Source organism: Salvelinus sp. IW2-2015, linkage group LG18 (genome assembly GCF_002910315.2).
Source record: "Salvelinus sp. IW2-2015 linkage group LG18, ASM291031v2, whole genome shotgun sequence".
Taxonomy (NCBI): domain Eukaryota; kingdom Metazoa; phylum Chordata; class Actinopteri; order Salmoniformes; family Salmonidae; genus Salvelinus; species Salvelinus sp. IW2-2015.
The window spans coordinates 10,791,349-10,811,461 of NC_036858.1; the positions used below are offsets into that span (position 1 = coordinate 10,791,349).

Here is a 20,113-nt window from a genome sequence, read left to right on the forward strand (position 1 = left end):
AAGAGAGCTTGCCATGTGTCCATGTTTAATTGGTTCACCCTATTAGAGACCTGGGTTCTAATAAAAAGCCCATCTCTCTGCTCTGTGTTTACAGGAGCAGGTGGAGGCTGCCAGGAAGGGGCTGGACCAGGCCAAGGAGGAGGGCCTGAAGCTGCATGCAGGCTCCTCGGACAACGACGACGAGGACTTCTCATCACAGCCAGCGGAGGAGCCCTCGCCGCCCGGCCGTCGCCCACGCAAACACAAAGAGAAAGGCGCCCCCTCCACCAGGACCAGCGGCAGGCTCCGAGGGACCACGGCCTCCCCACCGCCCACTTCCCCAGAGCCAGAGTCCGATTCCCCCACCCCCAGAGAAGTGCCTGAAAGGCTCCGCTCAGCTCTGAGAGGACGAGGGGGGACCAAAGACACTACCACCACACCGGCCCGCACAGAGCACCCCAGGGCCCACACCTCCTCATCAAAGGAATCTGCCAAACCTGCATCCACAACCCCGGCCTCTCCTTCTAGAGACTCCAGCCTCAAATCCGGGTCGGCAGCGCCACTTCTCCGGACCCAGTCCCACTCCAGTTCAGTGCCTTCCACTGCCACCAGTCCTCTAGCTATGAAACCACTGACACTACCAGGGGAGTCACACACCAGGTCACCCAGCGGGGAGAGGGCAGTGTGTATCACCTCAGAGTCCACGTGTCCGGTGGACCACCAGTCATACTCTGCCCAGGCCAGGGACTACGACATTAGGGACCAGGAGTCCCTGTCTCCCAACTCTGTGTGCCCTCTCTCCCGGTCGCCACGCAAGCGCCAGTCGGCTGACGGGGAGGTCCTGCTAGGCCTTCCGGAACATTCCCCGTCGGCCAAGGTCCTGCGGAAGCTCCCTGGTCGCCTGGTGACYGTGGTGGAGGACAAGGAGCCCAGGAAGAGGAGGAGGAGAGGCAGCGGGACAGGAGGAGGCTCATCAGAGGAGACGGAGAACGCTGAGTCAGGCCGAGGCTCAGACGAGCCAAGCAGAGACTCCCAAACCCCTTACAAAACCAGCCAGACACCCGAAGAGAAAGGAACTGCTTCAAAATACTCAACGACCACCAAACTCACAGAGGACCAAGAATCCCCCTCAACACACACCTATCCTGCCAGAAGCTACCTCCCTTACTCCCCGCCCCACCAATCCCCTGACATGCCGGTGCTGAGGAACCTGCCGGTGCGGCAGCGGCTGGAGAGCGAGTCTCGCGTGGCGGCGCAGTTAGGAGAGCTGGGCCGAGGGAGGGGAGGGAACTACCACAGGAAAATGGACAATCAGCCAAGAAAAGACGGAAACTTGTCCTCAGTCGCTAATGTTGCGAACTCGACCCCACCAGTGAAACGAAAGAGGGGCCGACCCCCCAAAACTCCCCTCAGGTTGGCGGTATCCCAGCCAGAGTATGTATCTCCTCCCCAGCCCACCTCAGCAAGCCCCGCTCTCTCCCCAAAACGCAAGCGGGGTCGTCCCCGCAAGGACTCGACAACTGTAAAGAATGCTGTGGGTGCAGGACATAACTCAACCGCCTGCACCACCAGCCGACCTGGTTCCCTGTCTGACGCTGTTGACACAGAGCCACTACTCCCGTCTGCTGTGGCCTCCTCTGCTATCTGCACCAGCCAAGACTCTCTGTCTACCAAAGCTGAGGACTCTACCGCAACATTAAAACCAAACACTAAGACTGAGGTCCTTACCACAACCCCAACTGCTATCCTGGCACTAAGCCCAGCTCAAGTTCTTACCACAACCGCTATTCCTGCGCCAAGCCGAACTCGAGTTCCCATCTCAATTCCYATCTCTGTCTCCACCTCAAGCTCAACCGATGTCCCTGCCTCAAGCTCAACAACCATCTCCACCTCGGTTCCAATTTTAGTCCCTGCCACAAGCTCACCCACAGTCCCTGCCTTAAACTCAACCTCTGTTCCTGCTTCAAGCTCATCCACAGTTTCCACCCCAAGCTTACCCACAGTATCCACATCGAGGCCGCCCTTTAGCCCTTCCTCAAGGTCAACCTCTGGTCTCATTCGAATTCCAACTGCAGTCCTCACCTCAACACTTGCCCAGTTCCTCACCTCAAGACCTAGAGTCTCCACTTCTCCACCAATCTCCACAACTACCACACAAATCGTCACCCCTACCCCCAACAAGAMCTCCACTCCTCCCCTTGCCCAAATCTCTATCCCTACTCCAGCTCAAATCTCCAAAATGGCCACATCAGCCTCTACTCCAACCGTCACCCCCACTCCAGACCCTACACCAACACTCACAAATGTCAAACCAACCCCTACTCCTGGCCCTACCACAATTGTTGCAACCAATGTACCAACACTTAGAAAACTCACCTCAATTGCAAATCTGACCACCATTTCCACACCAGCCCCAAGTATAATAGCCACCACCGTCACATCAGCCCGAACCACAGCCATCACAGCAGTTACTGCAACAACCTCCATACCAACTTCTACCAAAATCACCATCACAACCCCCACACCAGCCCCTACAACAACCACCACACTAACCTCTACACCAGCCCCTACCACAACTGTCACCACCGTTACACCAGCCCCTACCACAACTGTCACCACCGTTACACCAGCCCCTACCACAACTGTCACCACCGTTACACCGCCGCCTACCACAACTGTCACCACCGTTAACACCAGCCCTACCACAACTGTCACCACCGTTACACCACAGCCCCTCCACAACTGTCACCACCGTTACACAGCCCCTGCCACAACTGTCACCCCGTTACACCAGCCCCTGCCACAACTGTCACCACCGTTACACCAGCCCCTGCCACAACTGTCACCACCGTTACACCAGCCCCTGCCACAACTGTCACCACGTTACCCAGCCCCTACCACAACTGTCACCACCGTTACACCAGCCCTACCACAACTGTCACCACCGTTACAACCAGCCCTACCACAACTGTCACCACCGCTACACCAGCCCCTACCACAACTGTCACCACCGTTACACCAGCCCCTACCACAACTGTCACCACCGCTACACCGCCCCCACCCAGAACTGTCCACCAGCGCTACACAACGCCCACCCAGAACTGCCACCACTGCTACTGCAGCCGCTGCCACAAGCATCACATCAACTCCTACCCCAATCTCTACCCCAACCCCCACTGAAGCCCCCATGCCAACCCCCGCCCCTTCCCAAGTATACAACTCCACTACCAACAAAATCCTCACCCAGATATCCACCCCAGCCCCCACTCCAAGTTCAACATTAGTCTTGCCCCTGGCCCAAATTCCTATTACATCTACCCTCTCCAGCAACTCTACTGCTGTGGCTGCCACAGAGAACCAGACCGTGGAGACTGCCCAGAATCCAGATTCAGAGAACATAATAGACATGGAGGTGGAGACCCAGGCGGCTAAAGAGGACAAAAAGATGGAGGGTGGAGAAGAGGAGATTAGTGACTCTCAACCGAAAAAGAGGAAAGTGGAGAATTCTCCTGAAGCCAAAGACACTGTCCTTTCCACTCCCTCACTCGCTGACCCAGAGACTCCAGTGGCTCCTCGGCCAGAGGAAACAGATAAGCAGAAGATAGAGGAGAGCGCCAGAGATGACAAAGCCGCCAGCAAGAAGAGGGCTCTTAGTCGCCAGAGCAGTCAGGAGTCTGTGCGCTCCTCTTCTCCCTCCTCGGTGTGCTCTACATCCAATCCCACCCGGTCATCCCAACACAAGAAGAGTGCAGAGAAGAGAGCACCTGCCAAGAGGAGGCGAGGAGAGGTTCTGTTTGACCCAGAGAAGGGAGAGGGGAAGACTGAGAAAGAGTCCACCAACGCCACTCGGAGGAGGCAGTCCAGGTCCTCTTCTTCAGACTCGGACCCCTGTGAAACCAGGAAAGAGCGCCTCCTCACCCGCTCGTCCCAGATCTGGCAGGAGAAAGAGGGGGAAGGAGAGGGCAACAGGCGGAGAAGAAGACCCGCCAGGAGCTCTGAACGGGAGGGCAGGACTGTGTCCAACAACACCGGTACTGGGGAGTCTGGCAGCGAGACATCCTCTGTGAGGGTCACCCGGAAATCCTCTGGTCCTCTGCCCAGCCCAGAGAGTAAACCCCAGTCTAACAGCGTGCCCTCTACCCCTCCCCAGCCAGAGGTCCTGGGAAAGAGGTGCTCAGCCCTGAACGCTGCAGCCAAACTCCTTGCCATGCGAGGRAGGGTCGACACCCCTGGCAGCAGGAAAGACCCTGCGGCTAAGGCTGCTGGGCAGAATGCCATTTCTCCTGCTTCCTCTGACAAGAACCACAAGTCCAAATCTAAAAGTGCACCAGCCACTCCGCAAACAAACTGCAACAACAAAGCAGGAATCAGCCAGATGACCCCCACCAACTCTAGCCGCACCGCCGCCCGCTCCACCCGCCAGTGCCCTGGGGCCCTCGTCCCACCCCTGGAGACAGACAACAAGAGGGGGAGCAAAAAGGAGGAGAGTGAAAAAGAAAAAAAGAAGCCCTCGGAGGAGAAGGAAGAGGAGGGGTGCGAGAGGGAGACTCACTCGTCCAGGGGCCACAGCGCCTGCAGCAGCGTGAGTAGCGATGGTGGAGGGAGTAGTCGGAGCAGCAGCAACAGCAGCCAGCGCACCCACAGCCTCAGCTCCCAGAGCACCGGGCCCAGGCTCAACAGCTCGCGAGCACCCTCCTCCGGCAGCGAACGTGAACGCAGCACCGAGAGGGGCAGGAGGCGCAGCCACAGGAAGGAAGGAGAAGGCCGGGGGAGGGAGACCCGGAAGGAAAGAAAGGAGAGGCACGCCCAGAAGCGGGAGAGGCTCTCACAGGAAGGGAACGCTGGCTCGGGAGAGGGCACCCCGGACAGGGTGCTGCGCAGCGTGGCGGCTATGGCAGCAGCTCAGGCCCGCACACCTGCCGCCAACACCCGCTCCTCCCGCTCTTCCTCTGCCCAACACAACAAGACATGATGGAATAACAAGATATTTTTTTTAAACTGGGAGAGGGAGTGAGGGATTCTGACTGGAAAACGGAGGGGAAATGGCCTCTAAAGTTGCTGCTTTGTCTACACTGACGGAGGCCAGAGCAGAACTACGTGTTGTGCAGGTCAGTGACCTCCCTCCCTCTTGGGCCCTCTCCCCCACCCCACATTAGAGCTGGTCTCCTCTCCAGTTCAGCCATCATCAACTGGGGAAAGGCTTAGAGATGCCAGACTGTCTGCGGAGAGAAAGGTGCCACCATGGTAGAGCCCTTCCAGAAGTGAGGTGTTGTAGTCCTGAAGGTGTCACTTCATACGGACAGTGGCTTGACTGCACACCGGGGACTTTGGGACGAGGTGGGTGCGAGTGAGTTATTTGTTAGTTCACACTATTGTACTGTAAAACATTTAAAAAGACTGGAATACTAAGATGTATGTGTTCGAGAGAGGATTAGATTGCACCCAATATGCAGATTTTATCCTCTGCCAGGGTTATCGATGGGAATCATTCATGCGACATTCAAAARAATATTTTGAGTGACGATTGTATTGTACGTTTGAAGGTTTTAGACTTTTTGGGTTCTGGACATTTTGTCAGCTGTTCTGACCTCTGTTGATAAGTTATGGATATTTTATAGTTTCTTCCAGGAAGAGAGCAGATCTGTAAATGTGATCTTTGCTGCACTATGCTGGAGTTACTCTTTGCTTGGGTCTCTGTATCTTGTCATTTTCTGTCCATCTGACTTTTTAAATCCAGCCTGCATTTTTCCTTTGCACATCTGACATGATGTCCTCAGCATTTGAGTGCATTGTGGTGTAGTATTTTACATAAATTTCAATCAAATTACTACATTGTTCCTGGTACCTCACACAATGTAACTCCAAAGCTCCAAATATGGCTGTCTCTCTCAAGCTTGTTATGCATCTCGAAGATGCACATTATTTTACTCACTGGCAATGCAGAAACGGGAGCAGAACCTTGATTTAACTCCTCACCTTTCCAAAGTCGGACATTATGGTTAACATTTCATGAAGTTTATACTAAAAGGGTATTGAATCAGTGTGAATAAAAAAACAGTGCCTATTAGGCCGAGTGGGTGGACGGAGATCCCAGTTTGCGTTGTAAAGTACTTGACGTTGAGGTGTGGAACTTACCGAGTTGTCATTTGTCACAAAGGATATGCTTTCTGTAAATCACGAGGAAAGCACCTTATGCATCAGTGCTACCAAATTCTTTTCTTCTTTTTTTCTGAATTTCTACTATCATTTCATTGCTCCTCTTTCATGTAAGGACTTAAAATAGTGCAGATGGCTCTGTGACTTGCATTTGTCAAAGCAGTTTTTGGGCAGGGTGATGTTTGAGTGAATGGGTGGAATATGGTGATGGTCTTACCTTGATTTGTCCCTTTAATTTGTTACATTCCTTTGTTCCCTTGTAATTCCACATTGTTTTACTTGAAAGACAAAATGACAGTTGAATAAAAAGACCAAAAATGTATTGGGTGTTTGGTTGTGTAACCTACCTCTATAAGAGCATCTGCAAAATAAAGTGTAAATGTGTGCATGACACTTGTATTATACACATCTTCTCAGTAGGTGCCATGCAGTATTCGTTTTGCTGCTTGGCATGTGGAAAATGTACCATGTAGCCATATCTTATGGCTTTTGAGATCATACGGTACTGGATTTTACAATGCAAGATGTCCCTCTTGCGATTATCCAGGTAATTCTGGGGACCGTACCGTTTCTCTCAGAACATTGTAGCAGAAAAGAGGGACACACGTTTCACAAATTTGAATCTGGGCAACAGTTAAACCCATACAAGCACAACAGGCAATTTTATTTGAACAACTGCATTAAAATGAGCTGAAAGTTTTATACAAAATTAAACAGCCACATGTAAAGTGTTGGTCCCATATTTCACGAGCTGAAATTAAAGACACCAGCAAATGTTCCATATGCACAAAAAGCTTAGTTCTCTGAAATGTTGTGCACAAATGTTTACATCCCTGCTAGTATTTCTTCTTTGCCAAGATAATTCATCCACCTGAAAGTTGTGGCATATAACGAAACAGCACGATCATTACACAGGTGCACCTTGTGCTGGGGTTATGGTATTGAATTTATTTAAATTCACTGATTTCCTTATGTAAAATCTTTGAAAGTGTTGCTTTTATATATAGATAAGTGCTCATTCTGCAAATGTTGGTCACCATGGGCGTCAAAACAAGACATGAACAAGCACCTACGATTCCTCACATGGCAGCTTCTTGTCATTGTTGCTAGCTCTCTGGCCATCCAGATTGACTTCTGAACCGTTTTTGTGATGTCAGCTAATATCTATAGGGAGAAGCTGGTCAGCACAGATCAATAAGGCTAGGGTAAAACACCGTGGCTGAGATCTTAACTGTTTGGAAAAAATAGATATTTTAAAAAATGGTTAATGCGTTCTTGAAGCAGAAGCATTGAATAATTACAGCAGTTTCCATCCCTTCACAAAATAAGAGTGCACTACATTGTTCTTAGAGCTGTCCGTCAGTACATACGGAAAAAAGGCACCATAACTATAAGGATTCCGATTGTTGCTGTGGCAAGACTTAAAATAGCAGCTTCCACAACAATATTCAAACTATAAATAAATACTGATGTAAATAGGATAACATTGCAGTGATCAGACAATATTGTCTTAATGGGAGATCAATTTCAGGGGCAACATGGAAGCCAGTTCAGACATCTTGAAAGATTTATAAAACCGCATGTCTTAATTACTCAACAAATAAGAAAATTGGCGATATACAATTATATTCTATATCTGCATTTAAAAACAAGAAGCCCTAAAAAGATTATGTCGCGTTGTACTTCGTAAAATAACCACCTTAGCTATGGGTTTTCCTGAGTAAATCTGATCAGTGCCAGTTCCAATACTGCATTATTCCGTGCTTGTGGATACATAGGGCTCCAGCACGTTGAGTTGTCCACACATTTCTTCAATGGCACCCTAAATGGAAAAGGGRGCCACAGAGGGGGCCAAAAAGCCTTCAGCAATGCCTTTCGCTGAGAGTGGGGRAGTTAACATGAGAGACTATGATTGTTTGTGTCTGTCTATATGAGAGTGGTGTTAGTCAAAAGTTCAGTAGGACAGGACATGTCTTTTTTGTCCCAGGGCAGGAGAGTGGGTTAGGGGAAGACACTGTAAAAGGAATGAAAAAAAAGTAGGTATTGATTACTAATCAACCAATACTTCCAAGTTTTGTATTTGCAGTAAATGAACACATTGATATATTAATATGAAATGTCAATTTTTGCAAACCTCGTGTGCACGTCAAGAGTGAACTCACATGTCTGGATCTCAGGAGAAGGTGATCGCCAATGAGATGGCTAAAATGAGGAGGAGAATGGCACAGCATAACGCGATCCATATCTTCTTCTGTAGAGGGAGAGAGAGGGGTAGTATCAAGTATCAACGCTCGTTAGCTAACTTGTCCAATAATTAGCAGTACAGCCTTAAATTAATTCCTACCTTGCGTGCTTTGTTTTGGTAGGTGGCAGCTTTCTCGGTCTCTACCACTGCCTTCTGCACATAATCAGTTGAGTTGAGGACGTTGGCTTCAATGCGGTTGACCATCTCCCCCTGRACAACAGTTAGTCAATTCAGRAAACACCTCACTAAGGTTTCCACCAACCAATTTCCTCAAAGCCCATTTCATGAAATGTGCTTTTCACGGGGAGTGAACAAGTGCACACTTGGGTGGGAAAGGTATTATGGCTCCAGTCTGTCCTCCTGGGGGTGACAGTCTTACCTGAGCCTCCACCTCCATGGCCAGGTACTGGAACATGTCATGCAGATCCCTGATGCTCCTTTCCAGTTTGAGGATCTCGTCATGCCGGGACTCAATCTCATTCAGCGCCTGCTTAGTGGCTTTAGCGTCGATCAGGATCTACAGGAGGAAGAGTGTAAATGTTACAATCAGGTTGTTTCGAGCCTGACCCCCCCCAAAAAAAGTCACACGGGTGATGTCTGAGAAATGATAACACATGTCTATTTAACTGCTCATAAAACACATCCAGCAAAAGAGAACTACAGTTGAACTGAAACAGCTAAAGTAGTCAATCTTCTAAAAGCAAGTAAGGGTTCCAWTAACGTGGGGCTCGCTTTCACAGCTATGGCGACTATACAGGTTACAGATGTCTAAGGATGTCCTGTACAGCACAGGCATCTCAATGAGTGCTTACCAAATTCAAACCTGTAGTCCAGTGCAAGCCATCAAGAGTGTCTTAAACAAAACAAATCTGTCATCATTTTACTCCCAAGAGAATGTAGAAACATTTGTTGTCGTCCCAGACATTACCGTTTACATACAGTGCCTTCGGAAAGTATTCAGACCCTTTGACTTTTCCCACATTTTGTTACGTTACAGCCTTATTCTAAAATTGATTCAATTATTGCTTTTTCCTCATCAAMCTACACACAATACCCCATAAGGACCAAGCAAAAACAGGATTAGACATTTTTGCAAATGTATGAAATATCACATTTACAAGTATTCAGACCCTTTACTCAGTACTATGTTGAAGCACCTTTGGCAGCGATTACAGCCTCGAGTCTTCTTGGGTATGACGCTACAAGCTTGGCACACCTGTATTTGGAGAGTTTCTCCCATTCTTCTCTGCAGATCCTCTCAAGCTCTGTRAGGTTGGATGGGGAGCGTTGGTGCACATCTATTTTCAGGTCTCTCCAGAGATGTTTGATCAGGTTCAAGTCCTGGCTCTGGCTTGGCTACTCAAAGACATTCAGAGACTTATCCCAAAGCCACTCCTGCYTTGTCTTGACTGTGTGCTTAGGGTCGTTCTCCTGTTGGAAGGTAAACCTTCGCCCCAGTCTGAGGTCCTGAGCGCTCTGGAGCAGGTTTTCATCAAGGCTCTCTCTGTACTTTGCTCCGTTCATCTTTCCCTCGATCCTGACTAGTATCCCTATCCCTGCCGCTGAAAAACATCCCCACAGCATGATGCTGCCACCACCATGGTTCACCGTAGGGATGGTGCCAGGTTTCCTCCAGACGTGACGCTTGGCATTCAGGCCAAAGAGTTCAATCTTGGTTTCATCAGACCAGATAATCTTGTTTCTCATGGTCTGAGAGTCCTTTAGGTGCCTTTTGGCAAGTTCCACACAGGCGGTCATGTGCCTTTTACTGAGGAGTGGCTTRCGTCTGGCCACTCTACTATAACAGGCCTGATTGGTAGAGTGCTGCAGAGATGGTTGTCCTTCAGGAAGGTTCTCCCATCTCCACAGAGGAACTCTGGAGCTCTGTCAGAGTGAACATCGGGTTCTTGACCAAGGCCCTTCTCAGTTTGACCGGGTGGCCAGCTCTAGGAAGAGTCTTGGTGGTTCCAAACATTTTCCATTTAAGAATGATGGTGGCCACTGTGTTCTAGCGGACCMTCAATGCTGCAGAATTTTGTTGGTACCCTTCCCCAGATCTGTGCCTCGACACGATCCTGTCTRGGAGGTCTACYGACAATTCCTTCAACCTCATGGCTTGGTTTTTGCTCCGACATGCACGGTCAACTGTGGGGCCTTTCCAAAWCATGTCCAATCAATTGAATTTACCACAGGTGGACTCCAATCAAGTTGTAAAAACATCAAGGATGATCAATGGAAACAGTGCACCTGAGATCAATTTCGAGTCTCATAGCAAAGGGTCTGAATACTTATGTAAATAAGGTATCTGTTTTGTAATTTTAATAAATGTTCAAACATTTCTAAAAACCTGTTTTCGCTTTGTCATTAGTGTATTGTGTGTAGATTTCTTTTTTTAATCCATTTTAGAAATTGGCTGTAACGTAACAAAATGTGGAAAAAGTCAAGGGGTCTGAATACTTCCAAATGCACTGTTTTTTTGTTATTCAGCTAAACACAGAGCCTGATTGAGTAAGAGAGAAAAGTCATAGCATACTACCCAACAAAGAGGAAGAAAACACTTGTGTGATTGCAAGTAGGTGGTTTCCAGATAAGTAATTAATTGTGGTTAGTTTCAGTCAGTCAGTGAATCTGTCAGTCAGTCATACTCACATTCTGTGTGAAAACATCAGTCTGTCCACTTTCAAGCATAACATCCAAATCTTCATCTGTTACATTGGTGCCAGCTAGAGGGATATAATAACCTTATCAGTTGCTGCTTTTGGGTATATTTAATTTTCATACGAAATCACCTTTGTGGATGAACTTCTGCATTGCAGTCTTGAATTCAGAAGACAAAAATCCATGGTGTTGAAATCACTTACGATTCCCCTTAACAGCCATACAGTGACAGTAATAGATGAATAGATGTAGACCCACTGATTCTGAGCTGCCTCTGTATCCTCTCCACGTTGCGATCTCTGTAGGAAGCCTGGATGGTGTTACAGTGGCCCATCAACTCCACAAACTCCCGAGACAAGACGCCATGCTGGAGAGAGAGAAAAAGGAGGTAGAGGGATGGGYAAAGTGTTAATTTAATGGCAGCCTACAGTAAAACTATATAAATGAAAATCAATTTATTTTTCGGAAATTAGAAGCCTCACTTGGGCTCTCTGCATCCTTAGGTTTATGGGGATGTATTTCCCATCATCTTCTCCTTTCTTGGGTTCAATGACTGTGAAAAAAAAACTAAACAATGGGTCTGATATTTCTGTATTCAGGTGTATCCGCTGGGGGCACCGAAACACGATCAATAATCAATAGCTGATCATGTTACTTCAGTTAAGAATACTCACTCTTCAGTTTCTTATGGATCTGCATTGCCATTGTTTTGATCTGTTCCCGAAGGGTTTGGAGTTCCCTTTTCATGCCTGAAGCAGAAAGAAACCTTACGACATCACCTTTAGTAACTGTCAACAGGCAGAGTAACTAATCCCTCAGAATAGGCAGCCTGAGGGGAATAATGGCACCTAATCGTATAATTAGCACAACTGCTTTATCACCAAAAATGATAAAAACYGAGACATTTCTTAGTGGAATGTGATCCTTTTGACAAGACATGGAGGTGCAGTGATTAATTAGGCTACAGCTCACATTACATATTCTATGCATATCATAACTCCTAACAGTACCACCATAGCATATATTTACATACAGCATATTAGCACTAACGTCAATGTGTTAGTGTTGATCTACTGACCGTCCTCTGGCAGTGCCACACCCAACACGGTCTTCTGTTTGTTCTCAAGGTCAGAAACCACCTTTTTAAGCGTCTCCAGTCCCTCTCGAATCTCTTGGACCTGATATGAAGGGATAAACAGGCTGGTTAACGTAAGATGTGAATAAATCAGTGAATTTGGTTGTTTGGGGGCACTTGAGAACGGGCCAGGAGACATATTCTGCATCATCCTATGTTTTCGCATAAGATGTAAATTGGGCATACAGAAAAGCTGCTCATTTTAACTTGCCAGTATTTCAGATTATAACTTGCCAGATCACATTGGCACAGTAGTTTAATGTTGACACAACAAACTGTTCCTGTGCTTGGCATCCACAAGCCAAGAGAAAAGTACTGCAGKACAACACAACTTGAAACTGACAGCAAGTCATTATAAATGCAAACAGACGGCTTGACTGTTGTATTAGGTTGCATGATTTCACCTTCTTGAAAAAAGCATCATTCTCCTTCTCCTCCCTCACTGTAGAAGTCCCTGGTTTGATCATAAGTGCCCTGCCCTCTTCATCCTCGTCTGACGCCTCGGCAGTCTGGTGTGTGAGGAAAAGCAAGAGGGGGAAAGAATGGACACAATCCTCAACTTTTTGTAGGCACTAACTCCGCCATGGCTCGTTGGCCAAAGCCTATGGGGAAATGTGTTTTTTTTTGTGTTTTTTTTGTTGTTGATAAACGCGGGGGAAAAGGGTCTGTGGTAAACAGGTTTAGGAGATCTTATAGTTTGTTCTATGAGATAATCATCAGTTAACGTCACTTACTGTGCATTTTGAAGTATTTATGTAATCAAAACAAGCACAAAGGCTAAATATTTCATAAAGGTCATGTTAACTGAATGATATCATAGAACAAAACGTATAAGATCTCCTAAACCTGTGTTAACCTCAGACCTTATTTTCGGCGTTCATCKCAAAGTCCCAATCTTTCCCATGAATTTCAAATCAAATTGTATTTGTCACATGCGCCGAATACAACAGGTGTAGTAGACCTTACAGTGAAATGCTTATTTACAAGCCCTTAACCAACAATGCAGTTAAGAAAAATACCTTTAAAAAAACAAMAAATAAAAAGTTCCCCCATAGGAATGGCTGAACGAACCATAGGTAATTTATTTCTGTTTTTTAGGACTACGAGCTGGCGAGCTCCATTGCACATCATTGCCATGTAAATCCAACATGCAACCCATGAGTGCGGCATTGAACTTTTAATGCACTTCTAGCCACTGACCTATCCTTGGGGTGTAAACTATTTTAGCAATGCTAGCTAGCCAAGCCAGGTTAACAAGTACGTTAACTTTAGCAAAGTTCGCCGATTAAAAAGCAATGTAGCTAGCACTAATAACTAGTTKCCAGATAAAGAATACCCCAAGAAATAGCTAACAAATCTGCATGAAACCTTCCCTTGCAAACTGACCAATTGCTAAATGAATTGGTATTGGTTAGCATAAGTTAGCTTGAAACTCACATTGCCCAGTTCCTTGGTTCGGTCCCGCATTTCTTCTCAGTCCAAATGCAATGTATTAGCTAACGAATATATTATTACGATATCCTATATCAAGGTGAAGAAAAATGTGTATAAATGCGCAATAAAACATACACAAAAATAACTTTCGTGCTTATGTCATTCAACAAGTAATCTAAACGGCTAGTTGGTCTTCCCTTTAGGATGTTAGAGAGAAAGACAGCCCATATTAGAACACATAGCTACGCCACCTACCGTATTGGAGCTTTTTTGTTTGTTTGACTGTCAATTAAATACGCTGGTTCATTTTGCCCTCCGCTGTAAACATGGTCACATTTATAATTCGTTTGTGCTTCATTGTATTGTTTGTACCCCCACAACAAAAGTCCATTACCTATTGTGAAATTGTTATTGACTTGATATGATCATAATGATCCTTCAAACTGAGAAATTAAATTGTAGGTGACTAAAATGCAGCATTTCCAAAACTAGAGGTCACAACCCCATGTGGGGTTGCCTGATTTGAAAATGGGGTCGTGAGAGAAACTGCAAAAATAAAACTGCACTTGGTTCATAGAACTGCGGGTATGTCAGTAACCTTCGCTAACAGCTAAATGCGGTTGTAATAAACAGAGCAGTTTCTGTTTTKTTCCTACAAATGTGAAAGATAAMWCTCCCAGGAACACATAGGTGTCTTCTGTTTCCTTCTACAATGCCCACAAGCTCAGGATTCCTTAGAACAAAGTGGACAAGACCAAGCACTAAATCAGACTGGGGGGAAACAAACATRATCATSATGTTCTTTTCTACACAGAAGATCATGCACAATTATTGCCTGATGATCTTCTGAACTTCACAATACCTTTCTGATGCATTTCAGTCACTTCAAACCATACTTCCTTTCAGATTCTTTTACATGGTGGGGAAAAAATGTTGATATCAAAATGGGGTCTCTGGCCAAAAAAGTATTGGAACACCTGCTATAACGTGTCTATAAGAAGAACATGCATCCCACTATCTATTTCAGATGCTTCAATCTTTCAAAATGGCTTCAGAATCTGGAATTCCAGACTTTACAGCAAGTGAAATATTCCTTGGTGTTAAACTGAATTAATTTGAATTTGGTCAATCTACGAGGAGGCCTCCAAATCCACAAAGGGAGAGGGTGGAAGGTATAGATACAATACACAATACACTGTGATCATCCAAATCAGATCAGATTCAATTAAAACCAAAATTAGAATTTCTAGGTTAAGAAAACACAACATCACTTATCAATTCAAACATACGTTCTCAGTGTAGTCATGTTTTGAAATATAATGCATGTACTGAGGAAATTCCCAGATATGGTAGTCTAATAATAACTGAATAGCACCCGAAGTAGTTTCTTTGATGACAGCATATTCCCTTGGATATTTTGTAWTGGGAACAGAATGTGTTGCTGTAAAAAGCTATCACTGACTTTTGTAGCCAATTGCTAAGCACTAATTATGTCAATTAAATGAATAAAGAATCTGTGTGTGGTAGGATACCCTGCTTTCATAGCCACAAGATGATGCTGTTTGCCTTACTAAACCACAGAATCAAAGTTTTCCGCTGAGTAGGCCTGCCTAAACTAGTTATACTTTCAGAATGCTTTATTATACTATCAACAAACCAAATTGGTCAATGTAGGCCTAAAGGACATTCTAGGGACATGTGCCAGGGTATGTGTGTGACTGACCCTACAGGTATCAAACCAGGTTACTCAGACATATGGTGTTTCAGAGGCATATTTCACCTGACATTTTAAGTAGGTTGCATTGCCCATAATGAAATACAAAAGGTTTATTTTGGCATTTGGGGTCTGTAAGTAGTAGACCTTGGCCTATACAAACATTAAAATACCACTCAATTCTTGTTTTTCAATGTAACTTATAGAGCAGTGGTTTTCAACTAAGTAACGGGGTGGCAGGTAGTCTAGTGGTTAGAGCATTGGGCCAGTAACCGGAAGATTGAATCCCCGAGCTGACAAAATAAAATTATGTAATTCTGCCCCTGAACAATACAGTTAACCCACTGTTCCTAGGCCATCATTGTAAATAAGAATTTGTTCTTAATTGTCTTGCCTAGTTAAATAAAAATAAATGTAAAAAAACGGGAGTAGCCTATCACAGGTGCTCTGCAATTATCTTTCTTCCAAAAATGATGTGTCTTATTAGTGGTTGATGGTATTATAATCAATGTCAAAATAATTTTGCAATGCAAATAGGCCTTTAATTTGTTACATTCACTGCTAAAATTTACTAAATTGACTAAATATTTTATGTTAATGTTCTGCAACTGGTGGTCCTCAAGAACTTTGGGCAGTGATTTGGTGGCCCCCGGAACATAACATTTTGGGAACCGCTGCAATAGAGCAATGGAATTACTTTAAAATTGAACAAGGGACAAAGGGTATACGCTACATTTGTTTTTGTCAGGTTGAAATTAACAGATTCACCTTGTTTTAAACACTGTATCATATCAAACAGTGGTTCCCAACTAGGGGTACTAGGACCCCTGGGGGTACTTGGCCTATCCACAGGGGGTACTTGAGAAGACTCATGAGACTATACTGGTAAAATGCACATGAGGAGGAACTTGGGGGTACTCCGGGCAGAGAAAAATTCAGTTGGTGGAACAGTAACCGAAAAAGGTTGGGAACCACTGAAATACAGCTATGGTCTCGTTGTAGGCTCAACGTTTGGTTGGCAAAACTACATTCCCCATACTGCGCTAGTGCGCAGCGTCGTGTCGTGAGCTGTCACTCGCCCGGGGAGAAATTGGTATAGCATCTCTGAGCAGTGGACTGACTGGGTGACAGAGACCATACAATGCGTTGAAAAGTATCTCACCCATACCTCTTTATTTGCGATACCTTGCTTATAGCTATGGACATTCGGATTGTTAAAGGGTGGACTGTCTCGTTATTCTCGTTGGAGACCCGGACTGTTTGTCAATGAGATATGTGGAGTCGCTCTATCCATCGGTGTTAACGCAGAAAATACAAGATGAAGAAGCAATTCAARCGAATGCGACAGCTCGCCAACCAAACAGTGGGCAGGTAAGGACAAATGTATTGAGAAACCCATTCAGTTCTGCAATCTTGTAAGGACTTCGATGTGGCAGAATAGGCTGCCATTATGCTCTATCCGACATCTCGGGTCGAAAATGATTGAATGAATCTTATGTGAAGTTACAGCTTTCATATAGCAGATTATCTGTATGCAATACTGCTGGTTTTAGTTTTTCTTTATGCCTAATATGACCTAATTTATGTAGCCTAACAGTGGTCGCGCGCGCACGATCGGGGAGGGTGAGAAATAATAATATGACACACTGCTTGGGTACCATCACCATTCCAAGCTGATGTTGGAGTCTTGGACATCGCAAAAGCTAATTATTCTATGCTTTACTGTGATTAAATAGCATAGGCCTGGTGCATAGCCTATGCAATTTAAAGGTCCAATCCAGACAAATCTCATGTTGGCTAGCCTATTCGCCAATCAAAGGGAGAGTCTTGATGTAAAAAACAATGTTGCACCGCTACTCCTGGGTAATAAATATATTTATTCTCTACATTAAAGAGTATTATCCACCATATTAAGATAAAATACGTCAAAATTGCATTGCATTAGAAAATCATGAAGCCCACAGTCTCAGTACACTCCAGTGGCGTCATTAGGCCTGGGCTTCCAGGACTGCAGCCCCGAATGTTTTTGGTCCAGCCCTGAACATTTTGATGGTCTTTTGATGCAGGGGCTGGAGCCAAAGTTATTTTCCAATCTTTCATCCTGAACAGAAACAATTTTTTATTTTTTTCCCACTGTTCTGACCAGCAAAATAAAGTTCTGAACTGGTTTAAACCCCCKAAAATACTGTTATATATCATTKATTTCTGTTCCTTTTTAAACCTCTGAAATATACTTTTTCTTTTTTTACATTACCTCAACATTACATTATTTCACTAGTCAGTGCGAGTAGAGCAGCTTGCTGTGGAGTGGGTAAGTTATTTAATCTGTATAGGAAAGTCGTTAAGAGCAAATATTTAGTATTTTGGTTTAATGATAATGAAAGACAAGCACCAGTCACAGTGTAGGGTGCGAGATGCAACTGACATTTTGAGGAGAGAGGATGGAGGAAGCTTGCCTTGAAGTGCTCAGCATCTTGTTATGATATCGATTATCTGAATTAGTCCCACAGAATTATACCTACGGAGGAGTGGCTTCTATGGAGGAACTTTGAATGTCTTTGAACTTCCGAGTTGGTTTAGCATTGGACCAGAGCAAACGTTAGCTAGCTAGCTTGTGTGTGCAGAGCACCACTAGAATGAAAAACATCTCAGTGACAGAGTGAGGGCTTTGCATAGGCGCTTTGTTGCAATTTTTGTGGGACTGGAAAAAAATGTCCGGAATGTAAGATAATGTTATTAACCAGTTCCCATGCTTTTATACTGTTCCGAAACAGTATAGATCACTTTCATTTTCAGTTCGGGTCCTGTCCCTCAAATAATTTAGTTATTTTCTGGTTTTCGGTTCTGTTCCCTTAACCGGTTCCAAACCTTGATTGCAGGCTCTATGTCTGATATGAGTTCCCATAACAGTGCATCACTTATGTAACGGATGTGAAATGGCTAGCTAGTTAGCGGGTACGCGCTAATAGCGTTTCAATCGGTTACGTCACTTGCTCTGAGACTTGAAGTAGGGTTTCCCCTTGCTCTGCAAGAGCCGCGGACTTTGTGGAGCGATGGGTAACGATGCTACGTGGGCGACCGTTGTTGATGTGTGCAGAGGGTCCCTGGTTCGCGCKCMTGTCGAGGGGACGGTCTAAAGTTATACTGTTACATTGATGCTGTTGACCCGGATCACTGGTTGCTGCCGAAAAGGAGGAGGTCGAAAGGGGGGTGAGTGTAACGGATGTGAAATGGCTAGCTAGTTAGCAGGTACGTGCTAATAGCGTTTCAATCGGTTACGTCACTTGCTCTGAGACTTGAAGTAGGGTTTCCCCTTGCTCTGCAGGGGCTGCGGCTTTTGTGGAGCGATGGGTAACGACGCTTCGTGGGTGACTGTTGTTGATGGGTGCAGAGGGTCCCTGGTTCGCGCCCGAGGTCGGGGCGAGGGGACGTACTAAAGTTATACTGTTACACTTACACACTAGACAGTATGCCATAATTCACCATTAATCTACTGAAAACCTTGTCTTTAGCCCAAACCATTGAAAAGATATGATCCATTTTACCAGAGCTATGTTTTTTTTCTACCGCAAATTCGCAGGAACCATTTGATAAACAAACCATGTCCTGGGCCCTTTTAAAACTGGGCTACTCGTGGACGGCTAATTAACTTATTTGTTGAATAACAAATACGTTTGTTCCGTCGTGTTACCTTATTAGCTAACAACCTGGTAACTGGACAGTTAACAATCTGATAACGTTTCCTCTCCACAGGGAGTGGAACAAAAATAAATACACGTCATTTGCGTAGTGTGTCCCGGGTAGATTTAGGCTATGCCATGTTGTCTTCAGGGTATTTTCAGTTTTTATTTTAAGTCAGTGGAACCATTTCTATTTCTTATGATGGGCTATCATATTATAGGATAATTAGTATGCTTGTCAGAAAGAACAGTAGGCTACTTCCTCATACTTCTTTTATTATTCCACTTCTTCCTAATATTTCAGGTGTAACTGCTTATCTGGTGTTTGGTATTTTATTAGGATCCCCATTAGCTGTTGCGAAAGCATGAAACATGACGTYATACAGAACATGAATAAACAAGAATAGCTCAAGGACAGAACWACATCAAATGTAAACGTCACACATAGCCTACATATCAGTACATATACACAAAATAACTGGGTCAAATAGGGGAGAAGTGTTGTGCCTTGAGGTGTTTCTTTATCTATTTAAAAAAAAAAAAACAGGTTTGCAGTTCACTTGAGCAATCTGAGATAGAAGGGAGTCCCCTGCAAACATGGCTCTATATAATACTGTATGTTTTCTTGAATTTGTTCTGGATTTGGGGACTGTGTAAAGACCCCTGGCTGTATGTCTGGTGGGGTAAGTGTGTGTGTCAGAGCTGTGTGTAAGTTTACTATGCCATGTACATGTTGATTTTAAGTAATAAAAACGAGAATAGGCTATATTGAAATGCATGTTCCCTAAATGATTTTGTCATTTTAGTAGTGTGCACAAGCTGCTGGTCAGAGATGGCAAAGGGACTCTCAATAGCTCATAAATGCAAAAGATCATGCCTACTGTATGTATTGTAAGATGACAAGTGTCTGCAACTAGTCAGCCTCAACCACCTTTAGATTTTTCTTGAAGGTGGTGTGACTTGTAGAAATCAATTATTATAGCATCAACATAAAAACATCCCACTCTGCAGGGCTTTCTTCAAGCCCTATTTTAAAGGGATGGTTCCTCTACACATTAATTATTATTTTATGTATTTTTTTAGTGATAMAATCTTTACATATTCATCTCAAA

At 45.0% G+C, this 20,113-nt stretch overlaps 3 protein-coding genes across 8 annotated transcripts in view; 2 read left to right on the forward strand and 1 right to left on the reverse strand.

Annotated features, from left to right (window-relative positions):
• srcap (Snf2-related CREBBP activator protein) overlaps positions 1–6,457 on the forward strand; it is a 29,811-nt gene extending 23,354 nt beyond the window's left edge. For all 3 annotated transcript variants that reach the window (XM_070448316.1, XM_070448317.1, XM_070448318.1), the window contains one exon: positions 95–6,457. In XM_070448316.1, coding sequence (XP_070304417.1) covers positions 95–4,951 — 4,857 coding nt within the window. In that variant the 3' untranslated portion in view covers positions 4,952–6,457. The remainder of the gene's footprint in view (positions 1–94) is intronic.
• Positions 6,458–6,769: 312 nt separating this feature from the next.
• stx4 (syntaxin 4) lies at positions 6,770–13,842 on the reverse strand. 2 transcript variants are annotated; one of them, XM_024008657.2, is made up of 11 exons: positions 13,611–13,842; positions 12,578–12,682; positions 12,117–12,216; positions 11,713–11,787; positions 11,521–11,591; positions 11,297–11,405; positions 11,030–11,103; positions 8,760–8,897; positions 8,480–8,590; positions 8,298–8,386; positions 6,770–8,149 (listed from the first exon to the last, which is right to left on the reverse strand). In XM_024008657.2, exons 1-10 carry the CDS (start codon positions 13,638–13,640, stop codon positions 8,309–8,311), a joined length of 891 nt encoding a protein of 296 aa, XP_023864425.1. In that variant the 5' UTR covers positions 13,641–13,842; the 3' UTR covers positions 6,770–8,149; positions 8,298–8,308. The 2 variants fall into 2 exon arrangements, with proteins under 2 accessions (XP_023864425.1, XP_023864424.1); XM_024008656.2 differs by having other exon boundaries at positions 8,270–8,386; positions 13,611–13,841.
• A 2,569-nt stretch (positions 13,843–16,411) lies between these two features.
• The window catches only part of LOC111977504 (rho GTPase-activating protein 44), a 69,009-nt gene continuing 65,307 nt past the window's right edge, over positions 16,412–20,113 (forward strand). For all 3 annotated transcript variants that reach the window (XM_024006940.2, XM_024006943.2, XM_024006941.2), the window contains exon 1: positions 16,412–16,692. In XM_024006940.2, the coding sequence (XP_023862708.1) occupies positions 16,640–16,692 (53 nt within the window). In that variant the 5' untranslated portion in view covers positions 16,412–16,639. The remainder of the gene's footprint in view (positions 16,693–20,113) is intronic.